The following is a 17,121-nucleotide window of genomic DNA, read 5'->3' as shown; positions in this document are numbered from 1 at the left end:
GCTGAGAATAAAAATCTACAAATGTGCAGTGTTGTATCTGATTACATCTTTTAACTGTAAAATGGGTCATTTTGACATGCCAAAATAGTAGCTTGGGTGTATTGTTGATGGTTGTGTCTCAGGGGAGGTCTTGCATAACCAAGTTCAGAGCTTACTGGAACTGAGAATTATTAATTCCATCTGTGCTTTTCTAGAAACTACTTTACTCTGCTTCTTTATTTGCAAGAGGGCGCCTTGTCTGCATATTTGACCATGAATATCATGCTGGATTTTCTTCCTGACTTAACTCCAAAAGGATTTATGTCTCAGAACTGAACTGGGGAGCTTTTGTTTGTTGGGAAAATGTCTAATACACTACACTTTTTCTACTGTGACAAAGGAAAAATTATCTTAAAAATTGTCTTTTTTAATTCCTGCTACATCCAGTCCCATCAGTTTTATAATAAAGATATGTTAGGCACATGTACTTAGTAGAGTTTGTACTGCCTCCTGCTGGGCATCAGGGGTAACCCAGAAGAAACAGATTTCCATTTAAACTCAAGATAAATGGGTTGCATGAATTTTACCTCACACTACACATTTTCAAAGACACAGTTCCAGTCTTTAAAAAGTATTACAAATGATCCATTAATCTGCACCCATGTGTACTAAGAGTCAAATCAGCTACTTGGGAAGAAATGGTTTATAAACAGGACAGCTTTCATCACAGTGGGTTAAGAAATTGATTTGCCTAATTGACACATGTTCAGGTCTGTGTGAAATGCACTCTTCTGGAGATGTGATCTAAAGATCCTTTCCTTGGTTTAGCTCCCTGCAGTTGTCCTTGTGCAATAGCCCGACAAAGCTAGTGAATTCAAGAACTTGTTGATGGTAAGAGGGTTGAAAGGTTAACAAATCTTCATCCAAGGAGGTCATTTAAGGTTGAACTGCTTATTTAATACACTTTACCTCCATACTACCAAGGTAAGTAGAATCCAACTTTATTGATCATAAACACATGTTTCACCTGGTAGCTTAAATATTTAAATGCTTTCTCACACATTTTCAGTCCAGTCCTCACACCTGACCATTTTCAGGGGAATATTTTTTTAATCAATCATTCATGCACAAAAAGGCATCTAACTACAAGGATCAACCAGTGTTGTATCTACACAAAACAGGCAAATTAGCAAAGAACATATTTTTAACTGCATCTTTAGACAGTTTGTTACTAGCAAAAGCACATAATTCTTTTCCATTTCTTTAGTTGAATACAAAAAATAGCCAAAGATAACACTTTGAGGAGTAAATGGTAATTTTGCAACAACAAGGTGATTCCCAAAGCGCCATCAACTCAACACTTGGCATATTTCGACATCGTGTACAATGTATCCTTAAAAAATTTGAGGAATCAGGACAAAAGAAGACGTCATAACAGTGATTGTCTACAGTCATACTATAAAACACAGCTGAGGCTCTGTCATGGTTTGGGGCTGTATTTTAGTCAGTGTTGTTGGAGATCTTGTCAAAATTGATGGAATTGTGAACAATCATATTTTGGTCCACCATGCAATACCATCTGGAAAGCATCTGATTAATAACAGCATCATTTTCAGCCGGAAAATCATCCCAAACACACTGCTAATGCAGTAAAAGCATACCTGCGTAGAAAAAAGATACGTATGCACACTATCAGTCATGGATTGGCCTCCCCAGAGCCCAGGTTGTACATGTTGTATTTCAGAGTATGTTTAAACATGAAAATGTAATATAAGTCTTTAAATATCCAAATAATCAGGCACAACAATATAGCCTGGTCTGGGCTTAGCATTTCTGAAGCACAGCAATCTAATCACACAGTGACCAAACCACAGGACACAAATGCATGAAAAATCAATACCAAAATAACACAAAATAAAATTAAAACACATCAATTATCACATATTTTAGCTGATTTATTTATTTCTTAAACATGTTAAGCCATCCATTGCCATGCTGGCAACAGTTACACACCAGATAAGGAGTGGTGCATTGCATTGACATCATACGTTTTGTCGAAAGAAATGTTTATCATATTTTCCCTTTTAAAAAAGAAGAGACAAATCAGTCGAAAAGAGCAAACAGTAGGGATGACAAAGACACTGCCATTGTCCTGCAGTGGTAAGACCACTGGCTAGCAGAAGCACTGATCGCCAAGGAAGACATCCCAACATTTATTACAGTCCATTGCACTTTCTCTCCTTCAATTTTCTGATACCATCCTCTTGCCTTGGTGCAACTTTTTCATTACAGTGCTTCCAGACCTATTAGTCCGACCACCAGTTTGTATCACTTGACCTGACAGAAGGCAAACCTTCTAGTGCTTTTGTGCCATCTTCATCATCTGCACCACCTCTATGCAATTGGCAAAATAACACACTGATATGACAAGAATAAAATGACAAAAGAAACCCTACATACAGTTATACAATACAAGTACAAACGTTATGAAAAATGAGCTTGTTTTCGTCTTATTTTTTGTACAAAATGTAAGTGGTGCTTCGGCAACCCGGAGTTTATTCTCCTCCTCTTAGATATGAGATTCCGATATTTGGATGGTAACAATAACAATGTTATTGTTTTTACAACAGTTCCATGATGCTGGAGGACATTAGAAACATTTGGACAGGACTGATGCACAACATTAACAAATACAAACAAACAAGTCAGTGACTGACAAATCAAACAGAAGATATAATAGTTTCATATGATCTTAGCACGATAACACCCCCCTCCCCCCACCATGCACTACACAATAGTCTTGGATTTTCATATATTACATATATGCTACATTCTCTTATTTCTTATTTCACTTATATAAAGGCAAACATATCTCAACGCAAGTGTAAGCTGCTCTGCTTTTCTTTACATTTAAATTAGTACTATAGATTGAAATCTGACAATTTAAACAGTATGACTTAGCTCATAGCAAACATAAATGTATCTCATAAACTGGATTTTACGTAAACTCTTAAGTCCTCTGATAGCAAGAATAGCAATTTCAGTATTTGTTTTTGTTGTGTTTTGTGTTTTTAAACCAACAATCACAATGTATATACATCACCAGAACTAAAGCAAGCTCAATTTTTAACATTCTGATCTTCCAAATGTTTTTGAATTGCACACACATAAATACACATAAAAATACATAACTATTTTTTGGGGAGAGGTTACAGTTGTAGATCTTTAAACATCTCTATTTTATATTTAAAATGCATACCAAAACATCTTAAAAAAACAAACAAAAAAGATTTTTTTTCTCAATATGCTTGTTTCATAATGTCCAAATACGGTGTGCAGCCACCCAGTGGTGGTTTCGAATGATGTCCATTAATAAAATGCCATAACAGTAAAATGTAGTAATACTTGTTTCCTGTGGTATGTCATATCCTTATGGAGGGGTCAAAGAGCAGTCATGAACTCCACTAGATTTGCTGATGAGGGTTCTTTTTTCTTTTTCTTTTTTTTTATGTGACCACATGTTGATGTTCCATTAACTGAAAAGACAGAGAGCAACCATGTGAATCTTTGCTGACAAGACAGCATAAAAAGGATCTTTTGAGAAAACATATTAAGCCATGTAATGGCATGAAATGAAAAGCACACATCAGTGAAAGTGAAAAGTACTGGCATGGTACTGGCATGCAAACAGCTCTGCGATACTGTTTACTGGTAATATCCCAGAAATGCCAACAAGACACTTGCACAGGTGTGTTCAAATATAATGCCAATATTTATACTTAACCTTTGCAAAGCAAACAGTTTATACACGATATTATGATCATGCCATGCCAAGTGAACATTTCCCAGGCTCTCAATTCAAAACAAATCAGCAGGAGTTCTTTCACTTTTAAAGAAAGTCTGCACGGAATGCTTAAGGTGATATTTTATGTTATACAACTACAGTTTCAGCGCATTAAACAGCCCCGATCAAAAGTTTAAGAACACTTGAAAATGGCAAAAAATCATATTTTGCATGGTTGGATCTTAACAAGGTTCCAAGTAGAGCTTCAACATGCAACAAGAAGAAATGGTAGTGAGACAAAACGTTTTTTTGAGCATGCAATTAATTAAAAACAACGGTTAAACTGAAACAGGCTTTATGGATTTATGGATTTATAAACTATTCTAATCTTCCCAGATAGAAAGAAAGAAAAAAATCATTCAGAAACTTTTTAGCTACCGGTGCTCGTAGCACTGGTTTACATAATCTAGCTACAATACCGTCCAAACATATAGAGCCACCATGCATTTATAATATTTTGCTTCCATGGAGCCAGATTTTCTTTCTTTCCAAATTGGTCTTTAGCAATAATTCTCCTGGCTTTCTGAAGTTTTTTCAGTTGTTTTCTTTGCACAGTTATTCGACCTGGCCACTTTCAGAAGATGATTTGTTGTTGTTGCTGCTGTGGTTTATTTTGATTTGTGTTTACTTATTAGGCCACACAAATGAGACTATGAATTGTTCATTCATAAAAAGGTACCTTGCTGACAGAATTAACTAACCAGTGTTTGTCTACATATAACAGAGAAATGAACAAAGAACTAACTTTTGTATCTTTAGGCACTTTGTTACTGAGAGCCTTGTGGAAAAACAGTTCCTGAAGACCACTTAAAGATATTAGAAGAAAGCTAGCTAAGACAGTTCAGATTGTGTTGGAGAATAAAGGTGGTCACACCAAATATTGGCTTTGAAGCTTTGATAAAGTGATAGAGTAGGAAGCCCAGGACATAGAGGGGGGTTGTGGTTAAATTAATATTACATCATACCGTAATACAGAAATTCCCTGCTTTCTCAATAGTGAAGTGATAGCTGGTACTTATTTTTTATCTTAGTAGGAGTAAGGAAACTTCGGGGAAATTCAAGAGCGACAATGCCAAGCCTGGTATAATTATTTTTGCTCTAACAATAAAAGGATGTCGCTGAATCACAAAAGAACGCACACTTCATCGAACAGCTCATCCTGGTTACCTCCCTTTTTTCACCAAGCAGAAGCAAGAATGTTTCTCTAGAGGTAAGCATTTAACATCTAGAAATATAAAGAATGCTTCCTGCTTAAAGTACTACGACAGCTTCGTTTTCATATTCTACTTAATAATTCCATTCTCGCCGTTTCTGTTGTAATACTATATATGCAATAGTGCATATGTAAAACAGTCTTCAAGGTTTTCTGACTGCCCCTTTTCTGTTTCTTTGTCTCATCCACTACATTGGTATAAAACTTGCCGTTGTCCAATGTACTACAGCTTGATCAAAACATGAATTGAAGTTGAATATGTTGAGCTCGAATTCCACACAATGGTAGTATGTATATGAAACCTCATACCTTAATTTTTAAAAGAGTAGAAGAATATAGGTGCAGATAAACAGAATCATTTTTCTAAGCATAATTCCACGATCGTTGTTGGTTATATTCTGTAATATCATTTCCTGCAACTTCATCTGAATAATGTTTGATAATTAAAAAATAAATTCAATGTCAAACAGATGTTTAAGTGTTTAAACAGATAATTATAATTACTGACTGAAATAAGCTATGCGGCTGGTTAAGCACAGAGAGTGTGCCCTCTATTGATTAGGTGCAACAGCCAACAGTGATCATACCCCGGAGCCCACAGCTGCATTACATTAGTCAGGTGGTACATCTATTTTCCTAAAACACATTTTCAGCTTTGCAGTTCTTACTGTCTCTTACTGGGGGATGCTGGGCGAGCCAGAGCGATGAAAGTGAATGTTCTGCCACTTTCCATCACGGCGGTGCCAAACTCGGGTCTCCTCAGACTGCATGGTGCGAGGCATGCCACTGCCATCCATGTATTGGGTCAGCCGAATATAGGCAATACATGCTGCATTTTCCCCAATAAGGTGCACATGTGGGTTCAATAGGATGGTGTGAACTGGCTTATTCCCTTTGGACAATGCTGCAAATGAAACAGAGAAAGATGCCACACAATATGTGAATGTTATGGGTAGTATTTCCCCACTTTCCACACAGAGTTGGCTAAGAATTGCTCCTTTTTATGTTAATATTATACAGCAGATACAGTTGCATCAAAAACAAAATGCTGATTCTTCTTTGGAGTATTAACTGATATGAAATCAGAGCAAGTGAAGTCTCCATATGTTGATGCTGGATAGTGGACAAGCATGGGGTTGCCAAGTGATTGAGGTTTCTGGGGCATATCTGGTTTATCTGAACTATTTTTACCCAGACTGAGGACATTCTGCCATTTATAGCAGTCATTATTCATGAGTGATTTTTTTTTTTTTGCTCCAAGGTTAGTCAATGCCCTTGTAGTTTAGCAGCAAATATGAACAAACTGAACTAAATATTGATATAGGACAAACAATCCAGTCCAACTCCAGTAATGTTCCTATAATATTGTCTTTCAACAATCCGAATAACTCCTTGGTTGTGAACTGGACTTTGTTATTTTAGGTATCTTAATCATATTATCCCTTTTTTGTGCATTATGTCCTCCAAATAAAAGTTTCCATAGCTCTGTGCACACATTTATCATTTTGACAAGCTTAAGTCAACTATTTACAAATTTATGAACTGGTGTTGACATGCACAGATGTACTTGATAGTGTGAATGTTGAAAAGAAGATTAATATGTCATACATTTGTTTTCCTCAAGGTCTTTTTTTATTTGGCTTGTTTCTGTTTTATCAGCTCCCTAAAGAGGGATTTCTATTGACAGCTCAGATTAGTAGTTGCAGTTATTTAGAATAGAAATATCCTTTATTGTCCCTCATTGGTGAAATTTAGCTGTTCCAGCAGCAAAGTAACCACCAGATGGAGAATGCAGATTCAAAAAAATTAGTTAGCAGTCTTAATGTTCGACTTTGTATTAAAACAAACTACAAAATGAAATTTTTTGTTCCTCCAGTGTAGTATATTGATTGTGTTTGGTCTCTTCAACCATATGTTTTCATCAGAACATTTAATGTAAACATGCAAGTTCTCCCCTGCTGAAAAATCAACAGTTCTCCAGACTGTGACTGAGATAAACGACTTGTGCATTAGTTCATTCATCTTGTCATACCAATGTAAGCAAACATATTTATACTAACTCTCTGTGTTTAACCTCCTAAGACCCGAACTCTTTCATGGTATGCATTTTTAATTTCTCTTTGCTATTTGGGCTGATTGGGACCTGATGAATGTAAAAACAAAGAATTACCAGATTTTTTTTACCTGACTTTTGTTTCTGAGAAAAATGAGATCAACATATGAGGACATTCGTTTTAAATTTTGATAGAACAGTGGCAGTAGAATGGCCTCGTACGTGGATATCAGGCCCTGGTAGAGCAAAATTTTGTATTTTGGTCTAGTCAACCCAAAATGTGATGTCCACATATGTGGACACCAGGTCCTAGGAGGTTAAAGACTCCAGTACTGTTACTTAAACATAATCCTTAATTACTCCTAGTATCAAATGCTGATTCGAGGTCAGCCAGCTGTTTCTAACTCTTACACTAAAAGCTGGTAGATTTTAGTTGCAGATATCTTTTGCATAAGCAAAAGTTCTCTTCAAATTCTCTTTTTAATTCTGCAAATTCTCTTTCTAATTCCATTTTAATTTGTCAAATGTTACCCAGGTTGTTAGTAGTTTATCGATTTTCTTTTGAAATGCAGAAATTGCAGGCAATTCTCCATATGAGTCCTCAAGATACTGCTAGAGCAGCTTTTTTTCTAAAGTTAGAATTAATCGTCTTGAACCTACCATTTTCAAAATAAAAGCGATGGAAGTCATGTCCTTCCACGAGGTTGCCCAGGGCCTCAGGCTCAAAGGAAGTCAAACCAGGATCACAAATTTTCCTGTTCCACCAGAAACATAATGTAGCATCAGCAAAGAAGACAAGCAAATAAGTCTATGAAATTATATATATATATATATATATATATATATATATATATATATATATATATATATATATATATATATATATATTTATTAGGGGTGCAATGATACTCGTATCGATATTGAACCGTTCAATACAGTGCTTTCGGTTCAGTACACATATGTATCGAACAATACAAAATAAAATTTTAATTTATTTTATCAACTTTCCTTCTGACGATGCTGTCTGTGTTGAGCGCTCAGTGGTTCAGCGCTCGACAGTGCAGCCTAGGCGGAGTAGTCAAACGCAGATTCACTGAGTGCAGGGCAAGCTAGCAGACAGAAGTTAAGCTCTCCTTGCAACATGGCAAATTGAACCTCCCCCACCCTCATTCAGATCTGGCGTTTGGAACTATTTTGGTTTTCATGTGACGTATGACCCTGAAGGTAAGCGCGTCATGGACTAAAGTAAAACAGTATGTTGGATGTGCCACGCAATGCTCAATTACATGGGTGGGAACTAGTGTGTTAGCACAGTTAGCTCGTTAACGTGTTGGCCGTCCAGCCCCATGCAAGGGCGATCCGTGGTAGCTCGTTAACGGAGATTTGCTGTGTTGTGGCGTTAACGTCATTTCAACGAGATTTACGCTGACAGCACTAGTGGGAACACAACAAATATGACTGCACATTTACGCCGACATCATCCTAGTGCAAAGACAAGTGGAAGCAGACAAAAACAACAAGCACGCATGCTACAAACTTTACCCGAGTCATTTAGACAGCCGTTAGCACATGATTCTCCTTATGGGGACCTGATATGTTTAATATGCTGCTGAGAATATAGCCCAGAAGAAGCGTATAGTATAGCTTTTATTTTGGAAAGAGCCATTTCTCTATAATAAACTCTCTTTTCCAAAGATTAGTGATTCCTCAATCAGATACAGGGCTCGCAAAATCGAATGCCCGACGTCCTGGGGCTAGTGATTTTTCCAGTCGGGCTACCAAAATCTATCTCTGCCCTGTCCGTCGGCCTATCGTAGGAAGGAAAAATATATGTCAATGCTTTTGCATTCTTTCGGAAATGTAGCTGGGTAATTATGTCATTGGCATCGGTGAGCCACTGTCAATATGTGACATATTGAAATCGCGTTTGAATTTGCGCTTGTTTTTTGCTTTCACTTTGCAATCGCGCGAACTGTGTATAGAGAGCGACAGCACTGATTGGTGAGTGATGATAATTTGTGCACCAATTTCTCTGACATGTCTTATCAATCGTTAGCTTACTATGCAAACATGACAAGTGAAATCTCCCGCAGCAAGCTTAAACATGTGAGAGGTTGATCGCGCAGAGAATCGCTGAGGTTATGTTAGTGCGTGTGTAAAAGGAGCAGGATATATATTGTAGTGGGTCAGGGCTGTTCGGGGTTCTGTTTGTACAGTTATGTTTTGTTTATGTTGCCATAGTGATGGGTGACGCCCTCTCGCTGCGACAGTGTGTCCTTCCGGGGTCAGAGGGCGCCCTGTGTGTTGTTGTTGTTGTTGTTGTTGCTGTGCTGTTGCCGCGCTGAGCAGTTAGCTAGCGGCAGTGTTCTTCTGCAGATGTCAATAAACGGCTGTGCTCCCTGGCTAGCTCACGGGAAGCAAGACCAAACGATACCTCCGTCTCCTCCTTGTCTGAGCTCGCCACAATATTTTAGTTCTGCTGAGCCAAATAAGACAGGTCAGGGTGAAGAAGTGAGAGCCAAAGAAAAGCTTACCACAAAACGGAAAAGTTATGACAAATCAGACTATAAGGCAAAAAGAAAGTGCAGCTTTATGGTTTCATGGACAAAATAATTTCTGTGGCTGCAATATGACGAGCTAAATAACCAGGGCTGCACATAAGTGGTCCGCAGGTGTGCATTCGCTGTCAAAATAAAAAACAGGCACAAGATAAGAAGTTGCAAAGCATGTTTGCATACATCCGATTTTCAGGAGGAAGACAGACATTTGTTTAGAACTATTTTAAAGATGTCGAAGAAGCTCCTTTAAGCAATTACTTTGGTGTTCCTCCACCTCCAAAGAAATGTCAGAAGGAGTCCGAACCACAAAAGAAGCGCGTATTCTCGGAAAAGTAGTTGCAGGAGGTGAGCTGGCTTCAAACAAATGATGAACGCACAGAGATGTGGTGCGGAATGTGCCGTGAAAATTTAATAAATGACAAATTAAAAAGGCATGAACATTTTTTTTGTATCGAAAAAATATCGAACCGTGACACCAAAGTATCGAACCGAACCGTGAATTTTGTGTATGGTTGCACCCCTAATAAATATATAAATATATATATATATATATATATATATTATTTGAGGGCGCCTTTCAAAAACCCAAGGTCACCTTACAAAAGAACAGAATTAATAAAAGAAGCAATAGTCATAGAATACATACAATAAGTTAAAATTGCAAAGCAGAACTTGACAACAGATAAAATCAGCACTAAAGCGAATAAGCCAGTTTGAACAGATGTGTTTTGAGCTGTGACTTAAATGCGGGAAGAGAGTCTGTGTTTATTAGGCCACATTATATACACATTATAGTTATGTTACTGGGAAAACGTGAACAGAAGGGAACTTACGCGTAGGCCTCAAAGTCTCCATTGTTGATAGATTCAATTAACTGCTCAGTAACTTTGATGATTTCTTGTTTTCGAGCTAAAACACAAGATCACAGAAAATCATCAGCTAAACTGGCATAATAAATGTGTTGTTACTATATTTCAGGCAAATGTTCAGAGTGCAGCTACAAATCAGCTTCAGATGAGTTCTACTCTACGGATTTGCAGGATTTTAAGGTTATTAGAAATGGAAGGCGCTCAAGAAAGGATTTCACAACATTTTTGATCATTCATGTCTGAGTCCAAAAAAAAAAAAGCTGGAAGAAAGCCTCCCATGACTAATAGTGATATCAGGCAGGAAAAATGCAGGATGACAATATATTTCACCCAACAAAGCTCAAATGAATCAAGACAAACCAATGTCAGATGCAAGTATTTGCTGTAAAAGCGATTTAAACTAAGTAATATTGACAGTTACCTTTATTGTTATTGGTGCAGGCTGGGGGATATTGAAAAAATTACTCAATTTGTGAAACAACAGACATGTTAAATAATATTTTTTTTAAAAAACTGTAAGAAGTCCTTCACCTTCAGACGAAAGGAGCAAATAGGGTCATAAACAGAGGTTTCATTTTATTGAAGAAGGGATAGTCACTGAGGAGTAACTTTCTTAAATCACAGACTACTGCAAACACCCAGTGGTCTAAGAAAAGGATATGATCTGAACATCACGAGCATGGCATTTGAGACACTTTATATATAAGGAACACTACCTCACAGGGATGACTGGGTAAGCAAAATAGGGCATCTTCCCCATTGTGGAGGACTTACTCTGAATTGAGGAGTTGGGAGTCTGTCTTGAGTCAGACATCTGTGAGGAACGGCTCTTAGAACTCAAGATACCACTCACTAAGCTGCCCAGACGAAGGGCTGAGATGGGATGATTGAATGATTGAATGATTGGGTGTCCAGTGTGTATAAAGGGCAGAAGACGTAACAAAGATAATCATGTATGGTGAGAGACATAGCGAAAAAAAGATTTTCTCAACAAAAACACATAAAAGGAGAGTAAAAAAAAATGCTGAGTGGAAACATTTAATAATAAAAACATAAAATGGTGGGCACAAAAGCAGCATGTGTTCCCATTTTTGTATTAACCTAGGAGTACATGGATGCAGTTGGAGGAGAAGACAACGAAAGAACAGAACAATTTCCATTTTGCAAGAGTTAAAAGCTAAATGGGAGCAGGAGTAGTTAACCTGCTGTTAACTGCGTAACAAAGCAGGATGTAGAAAAACACAGATGGGAGTGACCAGTCTGACTGGAAATCATGAGGACTGACTAACATTACCAGTGTAGCAGAGATCTGCAAGTCTGTAAACCATACAGTTTTTACTACCTTTCACATCTTCATCTTCAATGGTGGTGTTGGCACTCTCAATTGACTCCTGACAAAAATGACAAAAAGATTATGGACACATAATACATGCTTCTTTAATGATATCATGCAACATGCATTTGTAATACAATTAAGTCTTAAATGGAGAGTTTTAAAAGCTAAATGGTCTCATAAACTCTGATTTATGAGCAAATTTGCTTTATTCTTGTTGGTAAATTGGAAAACATTCCTGTTAGCTCTTACTAAGAAAGTCTATAGTACAGGAGCAAACAGACTTAATATTAAATGTAGCCATCAGTGAAAGTGAACTTTGTTTATGTTATACCTTGTTTCCATCCACAGGGTTGTGTATCACAGTTGTCTGTGGTTCCTAAGAAAAACATATAATAGGCACTTGTGGGAGCAAATACTTCAACAATGCAAGAAAAGTTATGATTGGGCAGATACCTCTGAAGAAAATGTATTTTGTGTATTTTCTAAAACTGACGGTCAAGAAGATGGCCAACCACTTACATCAATTACTCATTACAATCTTTAACTTTGTCTATCTGTAAATCTATTCATCACAATGTATCTGAGACCAAATTCAAATGTGTGCGTCAATTTCTTGTTTATTGTATTTCTCATTCTTTCCACTCTTTCTGTATTGTGTGGTCTTTTTTGCATCTGATTTTCTCTCAGCAGCCCTAGCCAGTGCCCTCACTTGGTAATCAGATGTCTGGGTTTTTGTAGAATTGATCCTGGTGACCAGCTCAGTCTTTCTAATCACTCACCCAGATTACATAAGATTATAACATCAGCGGCCTTGTGTGAGTGTGTATGTGTGTTTGTGTGTTGGGGGTGGGCGTGTGTGTGTGATGATGGAGTGAGAAAGAGAGGAAAGACAGATGTCATGTGCATGTGTTCATGCGTAATCAACTTGACAGCAAATGGGAGGACAGAAAGTCTTTGACATCATGCATAGTGGCAGTCATGTGGCCTGACGTAGACAGCAGACACCATGCCCAAAGAACAACTATCCTCACAATCCTTACAGTCATGCACAGACCAACTATGCCAGTAACAAATCCTACAAAATGCACATGTGGATTACTGTCAGCAATTTTACTTTTAATTGCATATCTAACAGATGTACAGTACAATGACATGAAAGGACTTCATGCATGGTACAAATGAAAAGAGCAAGAAAAGAAGAAGAGTTTCTTAAGAAATACAAGAACACAAGAAGTGGGGGGTTTGAGGTAGAGGTTACCCTAACCACAGAACTTCATGTTCATTAGAGCTTAATCCAAACGTGTGTGTGTGTGCGTGTGTATATAAAGACTTAACTTGCTTTAACCCAACATTAACGGTGCATAAATTCAGCAAATCCAAACTGGCCAAGCGGTATATATCCCATGCATGCACTGCTAATTCAGATGAATGAATTCATAAATACATCAATCTGAATTATAAATATCTTTCATAGATAGCTTGATGAAAAAATCTGGAGCTGGGACATGCTGCACAGTTACAAAGGTCTATATGCACTATTTCATTCAGGGATAGTCTATTATTGGTGCTAGACATGTATTTCACCCCACGTTACTACAATATCCTTACATGTCTTTTTTAAAAGTTGAAATCTTCTTATCAAAGGTTGAGATCAAAAAGAATATGATCTTACAATGCGGAAAGGGTGAACCTGAACCTCCTCCACAGGATGTGAGGCAGGTACATATAGAAGTTTTGTGAAAGAAGCTGTGAGTGTAGATGAGAATGTGTGTGTATACCAGTGCAGGGGCAGGGCCAGTGTCTTTAGGACTGGTCACTGTGTTGGCTTTGTTGTTGACCTGCAGGGGGGCAGTGTAGAGGGGAGGGACATGACACATACACACTTCTCAGACACACACACTCTCTCACATCGGCTACAGACCAAAGTGATCATCCCAACTCTTCTGTTTGAAAGCTCTAATTTCAGTTCCTATTATATGTTACCATGCAAAACTAAATTATGGAGATGATAAAAAAAAGGATTTAACATAATGACATGTGAGACATCAGAGGCAGCTGGAAAAAAAAAAAACCAAACTCTAATGTGTCCTAAAGGTCACACTCTGATGAAGCCAACAGAGCAAACAGATTTAGAGATTCCCAGAGCAAATGCTTGTGATTGTGTGCCTTGAAATCCTATTCGTGAAAATCAAAAACAGGACTGGAGCCAGGGGGCAACCCTAGAGCCCAACAAAAGCTGAGAACATTCTTGACTTTATGTGAAGAATGCGGGGACAGCGCATCCTTTGTTCATACAAATACCAGATGGCCTGGTTGTAAACCTTTTCAAAGTTTCCACAATGTACATATACATTCCAAAATATCCCATGTACGCAAGATGGTCAAACTCCCATGATCCTTCTTGAAAGTTTTGCAAAGGTGAAGAATGGAATCAGCAATCAGCCGGAGCCTCCTGTTCAGCACCCTGTTATAGACTTTCTCCAGGAGACTGGGCAGTGTGATACCCCAATAACTGGAGAACAATTTCCGGTCCCTCATTTTGAAAATGGAAACCCCCCCTCCTGCTGTCTTACACTCCGCCTCCAATCTTTAACAAGGCTCATTCGGACTCTGTGTCTCCAGACTCTCTGGGAAGCAAGAGGAATCCTTCCAGATTTAAACGCACTACACACAGGGGCTTTCAACCAGATGTTCCCAGTTCACCCTCACTAGTCGTTTGGGTTTTTCCAGGTCTGTCTGAGAACCTTCCTCACCATCTGATCTGGCTCACTCCTAGGTGGTGATCAGTTGACAGCTGTGCTCCTTTTTGTGCTTTTTGTGTCCAAGACATACGGCCTTAGATCACATGATACAACAAGAGAGACTGTTATTGACCTTTGACCTAATGTGCTCTGATACCAAGCACACTGATAAACCGTGTATGCTAGAGCATCATGTTACTCTAAAGAAACACTATAAATGACTATGGAAAACATGAGTTTAGGTAAATTCAATAAATACAAAAACTAAAAAGATCAATAATTTAAAAAGAGGATGATGAGACCAGAAACATAAGCTACGAACAAGCTAAGAAAACTAGGAAAGCTAAGAAAATAATACCCATTTCCCACATCTTTGAGTGACTGTCCCTGAATGATAATGTTGTTAAGTGCAAAATGCATAATAACAGTAGTAATAATAATCAATATGGCTTCTCAGACACTAAACATTCCAACAAAAATAATGCAAGAAACAAAGCATTTTCTTCATTGTGCAAAGCAGCTCACCTTAACGCCATCTGGCTTCTTGTTGAGCAAAGTCTTAGCTGCTGTAGAAGGAAAGACAGAGACAACATTTCAGTATGAGGTTCAAGAGAGTCCTGTGCCAGAGGCTACACAAACATGCAGCAAGCATATCAATTTGTGCTTATCTCCAAACTCCAGGTGCAAGATCCAACTGCAAGATCCATAATGCAATCCAACTGAAGCTCCAAATAACATAACTTCTGCAAGGCTGTTATCCTACTACATACTTACTCACATGTCAGGGCTGAAGGGTGGGTGGTTAATTGGGTGTATATATAGCAGGTGATGAAAAGGTTAATCTAACCAACTATCTCCAACAGGCTCACACACAACATTCCTAAGTCGACATTTGCCCACATACCCATGCACTTGTATATTTGCACCTACGCATATGCTCCCACCACTATTCCTTAACTTTATTTTCCGATGTTACATAGAAACTTAACACTAAACTGCATTACAATAATCCATGCTGCATCTTTCTCTAAATTTCTCTGAGATTGTAAATTAGCACTTATGCAAGGATGAGATTCTGTAGTACACTTTAAAATGCCAAATGTCATACTTTCATGCATGCGCGATTGGCTATTCCACACTATTTCCAAAAATGTAGGGGCACAGTATAAACAGAAAATACAACCAGAATTAAATTATCAACAAATCATTTAGACTACACATGTAACTGAAAATAATACCAAGGCAATTTGACAATTTTTTTTAAATTGCTTTTCATTTATTACAAGCATATGCTTATTTGGAATTTGATGTCAGTTGGGAACTGAGGAGGAGTGAGACGTTATGTAGCTTTGAAGGTGAAATGTTTTCCTATTTGTTGCTTAATGTATGAGTTCAGCTTCTCATCAGTTTCTGGCTTCTTGTGTTGAATTCTTATGTGATTATATGCCAGAGGTTTTCAGTGGATAACATGTCAGGAGTGCAGGCAGCTCAGCTAAGCAAGTGGAAGGTGTTGTAATAGATGCTGTCTTTCTGAAATAAGCAAGAACTTTCCTGAAAACAATGTGATCTGGATGCGTTTCTCTAAAACACAACATTTTTCACCTTTAACATTTTATACATCTTTACACTACTGTCAGTTATATATATAAAAAAATGTTATTTGCATTTTACACAGTGTCCCAACATTTTTGGAAACATGACTCTAAATGAAAAATAAGACCTAAATGCCAATGCTTATTGGTTGGGCTCAACCTCATACATTTCACTGTCATTCCAAAAATCCTTACCTCAAATGGTTACCACAATTCAAACAAAAAAGGAAAGAAAATTGAAAAAGGAAGAAACTGATAAATAAAAAGAGACACAAATGAACAAATGCATTTCACTGTAGAATGAAAAGCAAAAGTAGTCTAATAAGAGCATGAAGAATATGAGATAGGTCAAAAGAAATGTATATTTAAAAAAAAGTTTGGCGTCAAAATAGAGAGAGAATGGTAGAAAAACAGCTTGAAAAATATAAATGACTCGTGTTTAGCAATGGCATTCTTATGCCTAGTTTCTTTTTTTAAAGTCTTCTAAAATTCAATTTTATTTCATTTTAAAACTTAGAGTTTCTCCATATTTTACCTTTTTATGGTGTAAGCAGCAGAAGATTCACTTTTCAGAGAGTACTTAACCAAATTATTATCAGTTATTAAGGTTTAATAGTTCAGGTTAGTTTAAGTGGGCTTGAAATAGTTATCCATAGTCAGTGTACTACCTACAACATTCATAGTTTATTCCCCTAGTACTTCCGATACCATCACCAATATCCTGCTGTAGACAAGGCTGGTTACAACCATTTATACTCTATGTATCTACCTCTTGATTCGTTGGTCTACCACTGTCTTCACTGGTTAATATATACTAATGTGTGAATTTGGTGTTTTAATGCCTTAGATTGAATCTAACCCTTTAAACCCTTAAAGTTTTAAAGTTGAGGCAGGTTCTGCTCATTACTGTTTTTAATCAAACTTTACTAGCTTATT

At 37.4% G+C, this 17,121-nt stretch overlaps 1 protein-coding gene across 3 annotated transcripts in view; it reads right to left on the bottom strand.

The window, feature by feature from the left end:
- Window positions 1-3,086: 3,086 nt before the first annotated feature.
- The window catches only part of camk2d2 (calcium/calmodulin-dependent protein kinase (CaM kinase) II delta 2), a 42,916-nt gene continuing 28,881 nt past the window's right edge, over window positions 3,087-17,121 (bottom strand). Inside the window, exons 13-20 of one of the 3 annotated variants that reach the window (XM_085357009.1) lie at window positions 15,119-15,156; window positions 13,631-13,690; window positions 12,184-12,228; window positions 11,859-11,907; window positions 10,481-10,556; window positions 7,750-7,844; window positions 5,705-5,940; window positions 3,087-3,515 (exon numbers count right to left, since the gene is read on the bottom strand). In XM_085357009.1, the coding sequence (XP_085213135.1) occupies window positions 5,711-5,940; window positions 7,750-7,844; window positions 10,481-10,556; window positions 11,859-11,907; window positions 12,184-12,228; window positions 13,631-13,690; window positions 15,119-15,156 (593 nt within the window). In that variant the 3' untranslated portion in view covers window positions 3,087-3,515; window positions 5,705-5,710. The remainder of the gene's footprint in view (window positions 3,516-5,704; window positions 5,941-7,749; window positions 7,845-10,480; window positions 10,557-11,858; window positions 11,908-12,183; window positions 12,229-13,630; window positions 13,691-15,118; window positions 15,157-17,121) is intronic. The other 2 variants (XM_085357008.1, XM_085357010.1) reach the window with 2 other exon arrangements.

This window comes from Diplotaxodon limnothrissa, linkage group LG6 (genome assembly GCF_057381915.1).
Source record: "Diplotaxodon limnothrissa isolate DT_005_m linkage group LG6, D_limnothrissa_male_GT1.1, whole genome shotgun sequence".
NCBI lineage: Eukaryota > Metazoa > Chordata > Actinopteri > Cichliformes > Cichlidae > Diplotaxodon > Diplotaxodon limnothrissa.
This window is presented reverse-complemented; position numbering and strand designations above follow the sequence as displayed.